The 16,319-nt window shown below is 34.7% G+C and overlaps 1 protein-coding gene across 1 annotated transcript in view; it reads left to right on the forward strand.

The window, feature by feature from the left end:
* Positions 1-16,319, forward strand: part of LOC145246697 (uncharacterized) — a 251,796-nt gene that overhangs the window by 196,723 nt on the left and 38,754 nt on the right. Inside the window, exons 3-6 of the mRNA XM_080108422.1 lie at positions 328-461; positions 5,659-5,679; positions 11,082-11,174; positions 15,167-15,308. Coding sequence (XP_079964548.1) covers positions 328-461; positions 5,659-5,679; positions 11,082-11,174; positions 15,167-15,308 — 390 coding nt within the window. The remainder of the gene's footprint in view (positions 1-327; positions 462-5,658; positions 5,680-11,081; positions 11,175-15,166; positions 15,309-16,319) is intronic.

The following is a 16,319-nucleotide window of genomic DNA, read 5'->3' on the forward strand; positions in this document are numbered from 1 at the left end:
TACAAAGAGTACTGAAATGTTGGAGAGGCTTGTTGTCACCCAAATTTCAGTGAAAAAAAAACCAGTAAAAACTAATGGTTATTACCAGCGAGAAATCAATGGTAAATATTTGTTGTAATAGCATAAAATCATTTGTAATAGTTATCGAACCTATCACCCATACTCCAGGGAACACTACCGGTTATTATCAGTGAGTAATCTTTGATGATGACCTTTGTGAGAACTCCTAGTGAGTACAAATAATTAGACGGATTTCATTGATAAACTTAAAAGAAACCATTTCTGACCAACGTATTCTGTGCATATGTTTTGCTGGTTCTTTGACAGAAACGAATGTCACTGTGCTGATATCATCCCTAAAATTGAGAAACCTTTACCGAACACCAAATGCTTCAGCCGATGTGAAGAAAATCCATTCCATAACTGTGGAGGTTTTCAAAAAATAAGTTTAATGAAAAACCGTGAGTATATTTCTGTTGCAAAATTTTTGAGACAAGGATTGCTATTTTTTATTATTTTAATTATTTGGACTACTGCTTGTATCTTGGTTACTATTTTTACAATGTTTCAGTCAGCATGATTGGCAGTGCTCATCAGTGCCATAGATGGTCGCGTCATCAGCATAGATGTCAACAAATGATAAAGTATGTGTTTTGGGAGATCAATAATGTAGATCAGGAAGAGAGTTGGGTCGAGGATGGACCCCTGAGGGACTCCAGCATTAATACTGTGGGTCTCTGATTTCTGCCTATCAACCACTACTCTTATGAACCTGTCAGAGAGAAATGATTTAATGATTGAGAAAACATTTCCAGTTATACCATAGCTGGAAATCTTGTGAAGTAGGCCTTTATGCCATACCTTATCGAAGGCCTTTGATATGTCAAGAGCAATTGCCCTAGAAATGAAGCCTTTGTCGAGAGATTCGCTAAACCTATGAGACATAACCGTTAGCACATCTGCTGTAGATCTAACAGAGCAGAAACCATATTGCATGTCACTAAGAAGGTTATTTTGTTGAGGTGGTTAACTACTTCTCTATTTAATATGGATTCCAGCAACTTACTCATGACACACAGGAGACTTATTGGTCTCTACTGAGAGGGAGATGACTTATCACCTGAATTTTTAAATACAGGGCATACTGATGAGGTTTTCTATGATGTTGGAAAGCACTTCTCCTTAAGGCAATGCTTAAACAGTTTTGTAAGTATGGGGGCAAGTTCAGGTTTAAGCTTCTGATCTGATGACACCCAGTGTTAAGACCGTCACAAACGCCCAGGGAAAAAACCATAAGAGCTGAAGTAAACTGCTTATCAACCAAAGTAGAAATTAAGCCCCAAAAAGAGGAACAACATTTAGGAATTTATTTCTCTCGACAGCAACATATAGTCAGCAGAAAAGACATCAAAATCCACAAGCTCAAAACCTAGGGTATGTTTGATGGACTACATGTCATCTGAAAGTTTTTTTCTTTCCTAAGATTGGGGCTTTTTAGGGTTAAAGTCGAATTGCCCTACAGCACGGCAGCTTGGACAAGAACAAGAACAAGAACATCATTTGTCGGAACATAAACAATAATGATACTAGTTACATTGGGTATCAGCTGAAGAAAACACTCAACCACGAAACGTTTACATAGATATTTTCCTCCCCCTTTAAATCCTCGTCCTCCTCCTTCTCTTCCTCCTCCTCGTCCTCCTGCTCCTCCCCCTTCTCCTGCTCCTCCCCTTCTCCTGCTCCCCCCCTTCTCCTGCTCCTCCCCTTCTCCTGCTCCTCCCCCTTCTCCTGCTCCTCCTCCTCCTACAATTGCTACTACTACTACTACTACTACTACTACTACTACTACTACTACTAGTAATAATAATAATAATAATAATAACTTGATAAGCAGCAAATCTCTGCTCTTCACTATAGAGGTTCCTAGATGATAGGAATTTTTTTATATTCTAAGAATTTCTTCTCTCTCTAGGCTTTGGAATTTAGTTTTCTCTTCCTTGCTTCCCCGACTGTACTAAAGTGCAGGAATTTAAATGTAATGCGAACAAATATCTTGCTGCTCAACTCACTACATAGTACACTTTTAAGCATGGTTCCACATAATACCTCTTTATGTCCAAGTGGCAATATGTCTTTTTAAGTGTAATTAAACCGAGCATGCAAAGCTCCCCCCCCCACTTCACGAGTGAAAAATTTACTTTCACCATGATTAATGTTTGTGCAAAATTTCCAAAAAGTTCAAGGAGTGGTTATTGAGATAAGTGCAAACAAACGAACGGACAAACAATTTTGGACCAATTTTACCCTTATAATGCCCCTAAGAGAGCAACCAGAGTTATCCCAGAAAATCCATTCAGGCAAAAATTTACTTTCACCATGACTAATGCTTGCGCAAAATTTCAAAAAAATCAAAGGCGTGGCTATTGAGAAAAGTGTAAACACACGAATAAATGAACGATTTTGGAGCAATTTTACCCCTATAATGGCCCCTAGGGGAGCAACTAGAGTTATCCAGGAAAATCCGTTCTGACAAAAATTTACTTTCACCATGACTAATGTTTGCGCAAAATTTCAAAAAATCAAAGGCGTAGTTATTGAGAAAAATGGAAACAAACAAAAAAACGAACGGATGAACAGGAGTGAATTACTAGGGCCAATCCCTCCTTTGTTGGCGGATGAATCATAAATATAAAATAACAGTAACAATATCACCACTATGTATAATAATATTAAACAAAAATAATATATATTACAAAATATAATCATGATATTCAAGAAAGTGAAAATTGTGATGACAATATTGACTATTTTAGTTAATTAAAAAAAACAAGAAACAACAACAAAGAAGACAAAAGAAAAAACAAACTACAAGAATACCTGTACCAGTACAAGCAAAATTAATTCTCTGAACAGAACAATTTCGCACCTATTTTCAGTACAAAGATTAAGATCACGATATAATGATACTAAACCTTATGTCTAGAATACTTATTTTTTATGAAAAAAAAAAGAAACCATTTGATGTAAGGAGCTAAAAGAAAGGTAAAAAACTAATCAACAATAAGTCTTAGATGGGTAGATTCTGACTCAGAAAACAGCAATTCTTCCCCCTTTGTTTTCCAATTCTGATCAAACGTTTTCAATCCCTATTCCAATTTGGATCAAACTCTATCATATGATTTTGATAATACATCATAATCACATCAACACATTGGTTCTTGATAGGTCACCGAAGTTAAGCAATGATTAGCCTGGCAAGTACCAGATGGGTGACTATTTGGGAATATCAGGTGCTTTAAGTAGGAAGACATTGACACCATGCAAGAACTGCAAAAACTTAACATCGTCATCCTCTTTAACCAGGATATACATGCAACACTTATGAATTTTATATTTTCTAGACTCTTACTCCTTTAGGGAAATATGGTTCAGCCCGTCTAGGGTAATTACTGCTGGCGGATGATTTGCATTCTAGAACATATCTTTAATTTATGGCTTAAGCTTAAAGAGTCTTAAGATGAAAAATTTAAATTCAAGGAATTTTTATAAATTATTATTTGATGATTATGTATCGAATGTAATGCAAATCTGAAATATTTGATTTTTCTAATAGGATCTGGATTGTGCTCACATTATCACTTTTAAACTGAAGATCGATTATGAATTTTTTTTTATTTTCTAGACACTTACTCCTTTAGATTCATTAGATAAGACGATTCAACCCGTTTAAGGTAATTACTGCTGGAATATGGTTTGGATTCTAGAACATGTCTTTTATTTCTTTAGCTTAAAGAGTCTTAAGAAGAAATTTAAATTCAAGGAATCTTGATCCATTATTGTCTACAAATTATATATTAAATGTAATACAACTCTGAAATACTTGAATTTTCTTATAGGAGCTAAGTTCTGTTTATATTATCACCTTTTAAATACTAAAATAAAAAATTGAAAATTTGGAATATTTATTAATTGATGTGCAATACCTATATTGTTAAAATTTCACAAAAATTGAAGGTATCTGAATTATCACAAAGGACTTTCATCATCTTAGGGTCCTCTTTGTACAAAAGTAAATTAAACTAAATAGAACCTACATTATGACTCTCCATGCCTAGCAGCTAGGTTCCAAAATTCATGATGATCGGTTAATTAGCTTAAGAATTAATTATCTACGCAGAAATATATATGTAAAAAAAAAACGTATACACATGTAATGTAGCGGTTATGCTCGAACCGTGTTTGCTACAGTTCAAACCTCTCTCGGACATACACTCCGTCAGGTACCGTCGAAAAGGAACAAACAAACAAACAAAAATAAATCCGACTCGTTTTTTTTTTTTCCTGTTTTATCAAAAGGAATTTATTATTATTACTTTCCAAACAATACTTGCTTCTTGTTTTTTTGTTTTTTTACACAGTGATCACCACTTATCAAGGCCCGGAAGCCACTCAGGGATAAGGGTTATTGCAAGTACATTACGTTAGTGTGGAGATTTGATGAAGTGTTTACTTAAGGGGGCGGTTCATTAGGAATTTGTTAACGTTGGACTTGAAGACATCCAAGTTGTAGTCCGGTGGGAAGCAGGCAGTCGGAACAGAGTTCCACAGGCGTGCAGTTCTAAGAAAGAAGCTTTGCCTATGGAATCCGCGTTTTGATTTAGGCACAGATATAGATTGTTTTTTTTATAACTGTTAATTTCGTCAGTCATGAGATCAACAAAACCCTGCCGTCTCCACACTAGCTTAAAAGTCTCTCGCCACCACCATGAGGCCACACGTTCATCTGTCCTGATCCATGTTTTCTCTTTCCGTCCCCCCTCACGCTGGCATTAAACAGCCATTTCTCACCTTTAACTTTACACACTATCTTCTCCAACACGAACTTTGCTTCTCTAAATTACGTGGTTTTAGCGGAAACAAATGGGACTGTTTTCTTTTAACGAATCAATGCCTCCTCTCCCCTCTGCTATTTGGCCACATACTAACCAATCAGGGGTACGGCGCATTGATCCTTCCTATCCCCTAAGGAATTCGGCCAGCATCCGGTTTGAGGAATAAGAACTCGTCCTTACTGAGAGAGACACCAAATGGAACGGACCCTTTTCTTCGCTCTCTTTACCTCGGTATTATTCCTACCGGTATCGATGATTCCACTCGGAATAACTACCGCGATAGCACCCAGCGTTTAACCAGAAACATATCACATTCTCCTTAATAAACCTTTTCTGTGTTACATTTTATGAAGTTGTTGCGTTCGTCATTTCAGAAGCTTGTATTGAACTATTTATTTTATTAGGTTGTGCCCTAAAAGCATTCAAACCCCTAAATGGTGTACTTTATCTTTTTCTTGTCATGCAAGTCTGTGTACACTTTCTAATTTGCATACGTGCTTTTTTGGCTGCTGCTGCTAACATTTTTGCAAGCAAGCTATCCTACAGCTCCCGCTGATATTTTCCCATGCGCTTTTTTTTAAATAGAGATATCAGTTTTAAGAATATAATGTCCGACACTTAGATAAAAGATATGTATAACAGTTTTAAGATTTTTTCATATTTTTGATTCGTGGAGAAATAAGTGTTTTTTTGTTTTTTTGTTTTTTTTTACATGACTGAATATATTAAATTAACACGAACAACATTTTTTTAACATTTTTTTTAGGATTTTTCTCTTATGGAAAAGGTATGTATTTTTTTTATATACTTTGATTTGACTAACTGCATTCGTATTCTTCACCTTTTTTTGTCCCTCACTCTTTTCTTTCCTTTTCTTCCTCTTTTTCTAAGTCTCCCTTTCTCCCCTTTTCTCTTTTTCTCTCTCTTTCTCTCTACTCTCTCTTTTTTGTGTTTCTTTCTCTTTTTCTTTTGCACTCTCGTTCTCTTCTTATCTCTTTCTCCCTCTTTCCTTCTCTCTTTCGCTCCCTCTCTCTCCCTCTTTCTCTCTCTATTTTTATCTCTCTGTCTTTTTCTCTATATCTTCCTCTTTCCAAGGTGTTCAAGACAAATTTAATAGTTGTTAGATATTCTTTCATTTCAGAAGAATATGAAGTATTTAATAAAGTTGAAGTGCAATGAATAGCTGTTTCTGCATACTGTCATTTCAGAAGCTTGTATTGAACTATTTATTTTATTAGGTTGTGCCCTAAAAGCATTCAAACCCCTAATGATGGGTTTGTGAGCTGGAGACTATGGGCAACTAAAAATCACTGACATATTGACTGGCATTATGATGATTTACGCCAGATTCAAATATTCAGAATTTTTTACGGCAGATCGGTGCTCTCTGAATATCAGCTAGAAAATTGTGATGAATATGTGGAAGCAGTGGCTAACAGGAAGTCAAATTTGTTGAGATGCTGCCAAAAAGGCGTGATAAAAAGGTAAAGAATGTGGATCTTGGCAAGAGAGATGAAAAAATTATTTATCTCTCTCCCACGATGGGATGATGTGACACAAGGGTCGAATAGTGGGAGTGAAATGCGAGCGACCGAGAGGAACAGAACTCTGGCCTGCAAAAACATGTCTGTGCAGCCCTGGTAGGCGATTACCAATAAATGAACCCCTTCTTAAAGAGAAAAGGCAAAGCCTGTGAGGATGGACCTTCTAGAACTACACAGTGACAGCAGTCAACAGAAAAAAAGCTATTTCAAAAATCTTAGTAACCATTTTCATGACGTCATTCATGACGTAATTCACATTTTCATTTAACATGCTCGTCAAACCTGACCTACTGTACTCCCAGACAACCAATTGCTCTGGTTTTAATTGAATGTTCCTATTTACTTGCTTCCCACGAGGGCAGAGTTAGACACAAGGTCGGTTTTTAATATGGGGAAAATCCAACTTCCAAAAAAGGGGCACTATGGATAGGAACAAAAATAAAAATTGTCTCAATCATGAAGGATTTCTCCTCCATTGACCTTGAACAGAAATGAACAGATACTACACATTCTTCCCAGCCAAAAGGCCAAGCAAGGACATTTAACATATTAAAACAATCTATTATATAAAGAGCTGTCATCCATTTCCATTTTTTTTTCAATTTATTTGGTTCAAGCTGGGAATAGGGCATCCTACTGGATGCCAGACATTCACCCACTAACTCATACATTCCAACAAAGAGATTTTTTTTATGATTCTAACCGTCCCTTTAAGAGCAAGTGTTTGAATCTCTCTTGCACTTGGTTCACCGGGTATATTTAGTCTTATTAATCAACAACTGGTCCTTCACGCCTGAACACTTTCTCCTGCACTCCAGGTATTCTCCAGAGGAGAGGCGTTGTTAGACGCTGTCTGCAATCAAGCCAATGAAGAGCTTGTACGTCATAGTGAGACAGCAGACGGGTCTGTACTTACAAGGGCATTGTGTTTCATTTGTTTTGGATATGAGGGTTGTATCACTTTCTCACAACCATGCTGGTGTGGCCTCTTCATCACTCAATAGTCTGTTTGGTGAAACAATTTCTATAATGACTATAAAATTGGGTAGGCTTTTTGTAATTCTGAAACCCATTCAGCTTTTGTTTTACCATTCGAGCTGTTATTTCTGATTCTGAGATTTACCGTTTGTTTTCATTGCTTTTTGCAATATCTAAGATCCATTGGGTGTCTCCATTGTAAGTAATCTCATTTTCAAGCAGAAGCATCCAATTCTCCATCAGCTCTTTCTTTTCTGGCAGCTTTTCTACTGTTATTTTGTCCTTTGTCAAACTTAGGTAGAATAGTCATATATTTTGCTTAGACCGTTTATTTTCGATCTTCACACGAGTTTTTCTGCTTTGTTTATTCTTTTGGCAACTGCTGGGATTATTTAGCTCTCCTATTTCTGTCCCATATTTTCGATGGAATCTGCAGATGATGCCTCTAGTATAAGTTCTCATTTATGAAGTTAAGGTTGTATTTTTTTTAGCAAAAGTAATGCCATACACTTTACAAAATTATGTTTGTTCCCCATTTTTTAAAATTTTCTTATCATTCTGTTCAAGCTCGTGAAGAGGCATCATGCCAAATACCAGACATCCACTTGCTATCTTATATATTCTAACCGAGTGATCTTTTAAAGATTCTAATCGTCCCTTTAAGTACATTTGTTTAGACCTACTTTGCACTTGGTTCATCGAGTATATTTACCAGGTAGTTTTTGAAATTTATTTTTCATGGAGTCCCATGGCTCCAGTTGTTCCTATAATTACTGGAATGATGGAGATCTTCCTAAGATTCCAATTTCTTTTCATGTCGTACATAAGACGTTAGTATTTCGCTCTGTTTAACTTAGCATCATTAGGGACATTAACTTCTACTAAGGTTGCTTCTTTCTCCTTCTTGTCCCATATCACTATGCCAGGTTTAACAGACCCATTTTCTTGGTACATAGCTGTAGGAATTGCATAGTCATAGTGGTGGTGCATGACTTATTACCAACAGGACTTCCTAATATATACTCCCAGGACTTGTTGCTGCATTGAATATTCAACTTTTTACAGATCATCCATTGGTACACACTCCTTTGTGTCGCATTGTATAGTAGCCATCCTCAAGCAGAACCTTACAGCTGGATGTCAAGTGGTTCACATTCTTTACTTCTATGTGACAGAACGTGCACTTGTCATTGCTGAGACCACTCATCTTTTTTAAAGCATTGATCTTAGGCAGCCATTATTATCCTCTCCTGATCATAGCGGAGTGATCCTCTTTTCAGCCAGTTTATAGAGCCTTCTTCATCTATATAGTCCTGAGTGTATTCACCCAGAAAACGCTTGGTACACTGTTGGTTGACCTGTCCTTTCAGTTTTTTGCAATGGAAGTTCTTGGTGTATTTTTGGCGACTCCTTTGGGTTATTTCCTTAGCAGACTTGTTTTCTGATTTTGTCTAATTTGTAAAACAGTTTTGAATAAAATGTTTGGCCAGTTTCATAATGGTGGTTGTCTGGTTAGCTTTTGTTTCATGGTGTTTTGAAGTTTGGATATTACCCAGTGCTCACAATGGTGGCACAATGCTGATGGTCCCATACCTGTTGCTCCTCTGGGCAGATAAAGTCTCGACTGACATTAATTTCTGTATGTTATTCTGTACAGTGTCAACATTTTTTTCTTTTTAGTGTCTTTTCTGTTTATGTCTTTTTGTGGCCAATCGACAATGCCAAAGTTGTATGTTATCGCATGCATGTCTATTTGGTTAATTGCAGTATTTTGTTTTTGTTTGGAAGTTATGTTTTACATATTTTTTTTACATGGTGTATTCAGGGTGCCGAGAAAGTCCCCGATCTTGTAAAAATGTTAATTTAACAACTAATGAAGGATGAAATCAAACAAAAATCATCACACAATATTGTAGTAACCCATTTAACAGTTCTACTGATTTATTTTTTAATATGGCCACCATTGGCTGCAATTATTCGTTCTTCACCTTAAGCTCTTTACTGTGGCATGGAGGATTTCTTGGGGAATTGTTGCCCATTCTCGCCTAAGGGACTTCTTCAGAGCTTCTGCAGTATCATGAACTGTAGCACAGATCTCCTTCTCTAAGATTGACCAGACACAAAAGTCCAGAGGGTTTAGGTCTGGAGATGAAAGAGGCCACACTTCCTTCCTCCAAAAAGCAGGAGAGTGACTCTCACACCAATCCTGCGTTTTGTTTGTAGTGTGAGACGGTGCACCATCCTGTTGAAATATGAAGGGCCTATCCTTGAAATGCTTCTTTTGTTTTTGTTTGTAAGTTCTGTTTTACATATTTTTCTTAAATGGCGTATAAATTCACTATTACTTTTTTCTCTCATTTTAGTATGCTAGATTGAATCATAGTTTTCTATGCCAAGATATTTTTCCTGCTCTTCTAGGTCCTTAATGCCAGTATCTTCATCATGCTGTATGTTTTCCATTTGGACTTTCTTTTCAACTTTGATCGAACACTTGGCATATTTGTCCAAACCAAACTTCATTCTTATCTTTCTGGAGAAGTTATGTAGGCCTACAAGAGTCGACTTCAGTCAGTATCTGAGTTGGCAAACAGCTTGAGATCATCCATAAAGAGTAGGTGGTTGACATTTTTGTTAGGGTTTTGTTAGTGGCCTTAGCTAAGATTGTAGGCACTCTGTTGTTTTTTTTTTTTTTTTTTTTTTTTTTTTGAGTAGCTTGCTTAATGGATTGTACCTTCTGTTTTAATTTTCTAATCGTTTTGTTTTTATGGTGACATTCACCCACTATTTCAGTCAATCTAACCAAAAGATCTTTTAAAAATTGTACCCGTTCCTTTGAGTGCCATTGTTTGTATTTCTCTTGCAATTGGCTCTCCAGGTATATTCGACAGGTAGTTTTTTAAAATTCTTTTTCATAAGTTCGGGTGTTACTGGAATGATGGATATCTTCTTAAGATTCCAGTTTCTTTTAATATCGTACATAAGTCCTTAGTGTTTTGTTATCTTCTCAATCTCGGCTCTGTTAAGATCAGCATCGTTAGGGAAACTTACTTCAACTAGGATTCTTCCCCCCTTTTTTTCTTCATTTTTCCTCATCCTTTTCTTCTAGGGGGTGGGACATCCAACCAGATATCTGACATCTACTTCTATTTTAGTGAGTCGAACCAAAAGATCTTTTTAGGATTCTAGCCGTCCCTTTCAGTGCAATCGTTTGTATCTCACTTGCACTTGGTTCACCGGGTATACTTGCTGAATTCTTATATGTACGACTAAATGTGATTTTTGATGACAAGAATATTCACATACTTAAAAAAAAAATGGCTTAGCACCACTTTGAATAATCATATTTTTCTGTATGTGTGTTTGCATGTCCAACTAAAGTAAAAAAATAAATCTACAAAACAAAGAACCACAAAGTTGTATTCTTCATCAACGTTGTGCTGGGTGAATAATATTTAAAATTTAAAAAAATGATTGTTCTTTGTGGGTCAACTCGGTAGAGAAATGGTATGCGTGATAGAGATAAAAGGGTAAATAGTAATAGGTTACCTTTACCCCGGGCAACGTCGGGTAGTCCAGTTAGTTTACAATTATATTAAACTAGATGAGGTACTCAATATTCCATAAATATTTCAGTTAAAATTGTCTTTCTTTTTGTTTTATTTTTTAGCTATCGATTTAGGTAAGGACTGTAAGAAGGATCAACTGCGGACACCTTTACAAAAGTGGAAAGATATACACGAACGATCATGCCTCCATTACGGTAAGTGTCTTATATATATATATATATATATATATATATATATATATATATATATATAGTAAGTCATATACATTTTATAACTTACTAACTAACTCTACCTACGTATTGAGCACTTTTGAAGTAAATACTTAAAGTTTACGCATAAATCTATAATTTCGCATATTAATTTTATGTGAGTAAATTAAGTATATATATATATATATATATATATATATATATATATATATATATATATACTTTCAATTATACATAAGCAGTTATTTGTTGCTACACAGTCATGAGCATGTTTCGGTCTTTTAGTATTTAGTAGCTAGAGACCTCATCAGGCAACAATGCTTATATTCAAAAGCGGAATTCATAATAATTCATAATCATATGAAGATTATGAATTCCGCTTTTGAATATAAGCGTTGTTGCCTGATGAGGTCTCTAGTTGTTAAACAATAGAAGACCGAAACATACTCAAGACTGTGTAGCAACAAATTACTGCTTATGTAAAGACAAATTGAAAGTATAACTTGCTCTACTTCCGTATTGAGTACTCTTGTATTAACCTCGTTAGATTTCACTGGTTAACTTACCTTTAAAAAATAGTAACCTTATATATATACATACATATATATATATATATATATATATATATATATATATATGTATGTATGTATGTATGTATGTATATATATATATGTGTGTGTGTGTGTGTGTGTGTATGTGCGTGCGTGTAACGATACGAATAAGATCAACTGGAGGAGGAAGGCAAGTGATGGGTTTTAATTAGTCCCATTGTGTGTGACCATCGAGTTTACAAAGAGGACAAATCAATAACTAGTGAAGAAATACTTTGTAATAAATTCATTTGTTTACCTTTTTATAGTATTAATAATATAGAGGATTTAATTCCTTTTTTCCCAGAAATTTGCCTTTACGTTTAAGCGAAATCTCCACTATATAGTGCTCCACTAGGGGGCGCATATTAAATAAAAATACATCGATGTACAATCAATAGAGCCATTTAGTATCTGTCCCAGAATATATATATATATATATATATATATATATATATATATATATATATATATATATATATATATATATATATATATATACATGGTAATCTTGACAATCGTATGTTGATTGGAAGCATGGATGGCTGCCCGAAGCTGACGTCACTTGAGAAACGGAAAATACGAAATCCGGACATATGAAACGAAATACGCTTTAATAGTTTTCAACGTAAGCCCCACCCCGACATTTTTGAATATTTTATTTTTCCGGTTTTTTTTTTAACGAAATCTTCTGAAAGACATTCGTTCAATAAGAAGAATTTGAATGAAGCACTGAAAATTTATTTTAAAATAAAATAGAATCATTAAAAAAAATACCCGTACCATTTTTTTTACCAATAAAAACATGCTCATATGGCGCCCCCCTCTTAGATATATATCAAGCGGCACTTTAAATTAAATTTCTGGTCAAATATTATTATTTTAATTATTTTTAATTATTAGTCAAAACTCTAAATTTAATTTAGTTTATTTCAATGTAAATTGGGAAATACGAAAATGAGCACAGACATCCCAAAATACAAAACCACTAAACAAATCCTAACAATCACGTGTCACTTCAAGACTAACTCTGACAATCACATACTTAACCGAAAACAACAAGTCTTATAAATAAGATTTATGACAATGGTTTTATGCGATCTTTAAACATATTTCGTTTCATATATCTGGATTTCACATATTTCATTTCACAAGTGACTTCACCTTAGGACGGCAATGTTTTCTATTCAACTAAAGATTGTCAAATTTGCCATATATGATGATTGCTGCACCTTTCCAGATGATCGCTGTCACATTGAGTTCTCCCAATCTTCTCGTCCATGCCATCTCATCTCTGCACTCTCGCCGCAGATTTGCACAACTTGAAGCAGATGTGACATACAAATTGAGCAATTTCCATCGAGTTGACTTCCTCTGGAGGTTGAAGGGTATTCCTATGAACAATCTTCTCAGACCAGCAGTAGACTTGTAAACTTTGCTGCATGTTAAACAGATCGTTTGGTTCGGACTAATAGGTGCAAAGTTGACCTGAACAGGAGCTTTGTGCGATATATATATATATATATATATATATATATATATATATATATATATATATATATATATATATATACTAGAAAATTGCCCGGCGTTGTCCGGTCATAAAATACGTTTACATATATTTTAATTCATACAGATTTCGTATTTATTATTATAGAGCCAATTTTGTACTTAATATATAGTAGTGATTTCAAAAGTAAAAAAAAAAAAATGACTTGCGTGCCATAAACTAGAATCGAAACCAAAAACGTATAGCCTTCTAGATATATCCGTTAACGTATGACCTAAACCCATACGTGCATAAAAACTGCATAAAAATAATGTTGTTTAACCTGTAACTTTTAATTGGCGCATGCGTAGAAAAAAGCGGCTATAGTTGACTTACGCCAGATCAAAGTCAATGTTTTTTTCTCAATTTTTATCTCTTAGCAGTAATTTTACCGGCTTAAAACCAAATAAAAAGTGTGTTACAGGCCCAAATACTTTATATATAAAAGAATTCAACTCTGTAGATCAAATATCCAGAGAGGAGTTTGGTAGACTTTTCGCACACACAACGACAAGGTCACTTATATATGTGTGTATATATATATGCATGTGTGCATATATGTGCGCATATATGTGTGCATATATACATATATATATTAGTGTTGGGACGATTAATCGGAATAGAAATCGGAAAAATAGGAAGATTTGGGTTATCGGAATCGGAAAAAATTGGTGCATATTTTTTTTATGCCAAAACGATTCTTTTAATTGTCTTTCTTTATTTGATTTTGTTTAAAGTAAAATTTTCCATTGCTGGTAATAATGATACAATACTAAATATTTATTGATTTTAAATTACCAGTAAAGCTAAAATCGATAGATCATCCCCCCACAATTGTATTTTGACGTTTAGGAAAATATCTGCATATTTACCAAGTGGTTTTACGAAAATCGGGGAAAATAACAATCTTACACAATTAGGTAAATAATTAGAGATTAAATAATTCGGTAAATAAGTAGAGATTTGTAAAGAATCGGAATCGGAAATAATATCGGAATCGGTCATTGTATCGGAATCAGGGAAAATATTGGAACTGTCCCATCATTAATATATATATATATATATATATATATATATATATATAAATTTCCGAGTTCTAGAACATCTTAAATTCTACGCAATTATGCAGAATGTAGAAACTATGCATAAATAGGATTCAACGTAACAGTGAAGTAAAAGTAATCATTCAATAACAAACTATAAAAAATGAATAGGTAATTAATTAACGCTCGTTTTTCAAATGAATATGCAAATTAGTTAACCTTCATGTTGTCAACCAGAACTGAGTTTATTAAAAAGTTGGTTTCAATACTTTTTTTTTTTAATAAAAAAGAAGGCTTTTGATATCAATGTTGGAGCGAGAAAAAACTCAACTTTATAGATAGATAGATAGATAGATAGATATAATAATTGCGCTAGATACCAGCCTTTAAGATTTTATTGATCTTACCAAACATTTTCCAAAATAAAAACTTGAACACATTTACAGATCGTTGGTTCACGGAGGAACAACCGATACTTATATGATAATACTGGTTATTTCCTGCGCGGAATCACCAGAAAAAACAGAAAAATGCATAGCAATGTACTACATAACCCCACCACCCAAAGAAAAGCAATTTACATCGAATCCATCTCTCATTTTTGGGAATTTTTTAATCGCTATCTACTGTGTCGCCATCTTTTATTGATAAGATAACACTTAGGAACCTGGGCTTAGGAAAACGGAAGTTCGTTCAAAGTCACAATTATCGTTCGCGCAGAGAAGGACCGAGACCGCCGTTCTTGTTTGTACAGATTGCACATTGACTATAATGTTCCTTTGTTTCTCTCAACAGAACATTATCCCGGTTGTATTCGAAAATCAGACCCGAATTTGGAATTAATCATCGAGGTACCAGATACCTTTGCACCTTATTTCTGCGTGCGCCATTGCAGGAAGGGTGACTTCGGCTATGCAGTCCTAAATGAACAGAACAGGTAAGACGAATTTTCTGTTTCTAAATTTGTTTTTCTTTTACTGATGTCACTGACTGTTAAACTGGCTATGACGAGATAAAATCCTGTCGAATATATTGTGGTGTTGTTACCAAACGTATTAGTCTAATACCATCTCGTAACCTTGTATTCTTTCTTTTTTTCTTTAATGGAAATCACTCTAGACAAAGCATAAAACCACTTGATGTAAGATACAAAAAATAAAATATCACGTCAAGATCTCAAACTAGCCAACGATAAATGTTATAGGGATAGATTCCGACCAAGAAAACATTATTTTTTCCTCCTTTGTCCGAAACATCGCTCATAAAATGTGAGGATTAAATGATAAAATCAGAAAAGCAGGAAATCTGAGTCTAGTGAAAGTAAATCCAAGGTTTTTTTTAATACTCCATTAGTCAACGGGCTATGCATTTCCCCGCTTTTAACGGACTTAAAAGCCTAGTCTCTCTCTCTCTCTTTCTCTCTCTCTCTCTCTCTCTCTATATATATATATATATATATATATATATATATATATATATATATACTAACATTCAGTCCGGCTTTGCTCGGGCCCTATGTACTGTTCCTAATTTTCCCTACGCGTGAGTACACTTTATGTAAAATTTCAAATGTTTAGACCAAAATTTGTCTGAGTAATTTCGTAGAGGCCGCAGAGGTAATGTTTTTTTTAACGTTGACCCTAATTTTCACCCCTTAACATTTATTGTTTTGGTCTCAAATCGAAATAAAAAGTTTTACCTATGTCCAAGTTACCTACATCTAAAATTTCAAGTGTTTAGACCCAAAATTGGCGAAGAAACTTGGTAGAATCTGCAAAGGTCAACTCTTTCAACATTGACCTGCTGGAAGCCAAATTTTCGCCCCCAAACTGATTAAAAAGCTTGCCACATGTCTGAATACCCGTTATGTATAAATGTCAAATGTTTAGACACAAAATTGGCTGAGTAGTTTGCTAGACACCGCAAAGGTCAAATCTTTTGAACTTTG

The sequence above is a fragment of the Euprymna scolopes genome, chromosome 24 (assembly GCF_053919585.1).
Source record: "Euprymna scolopes isolate OS-2025 chromosome 24, ASM5391958v1, whole genome shotgun sequence".
Classification (NCBI taxonomy): domain Eukaryota; kingdom Metazoa; phylum Mollusca; class Cephalopoda; order Sepiida; family Sepiolidae; genus Euprymna; species Euprymna scolopes.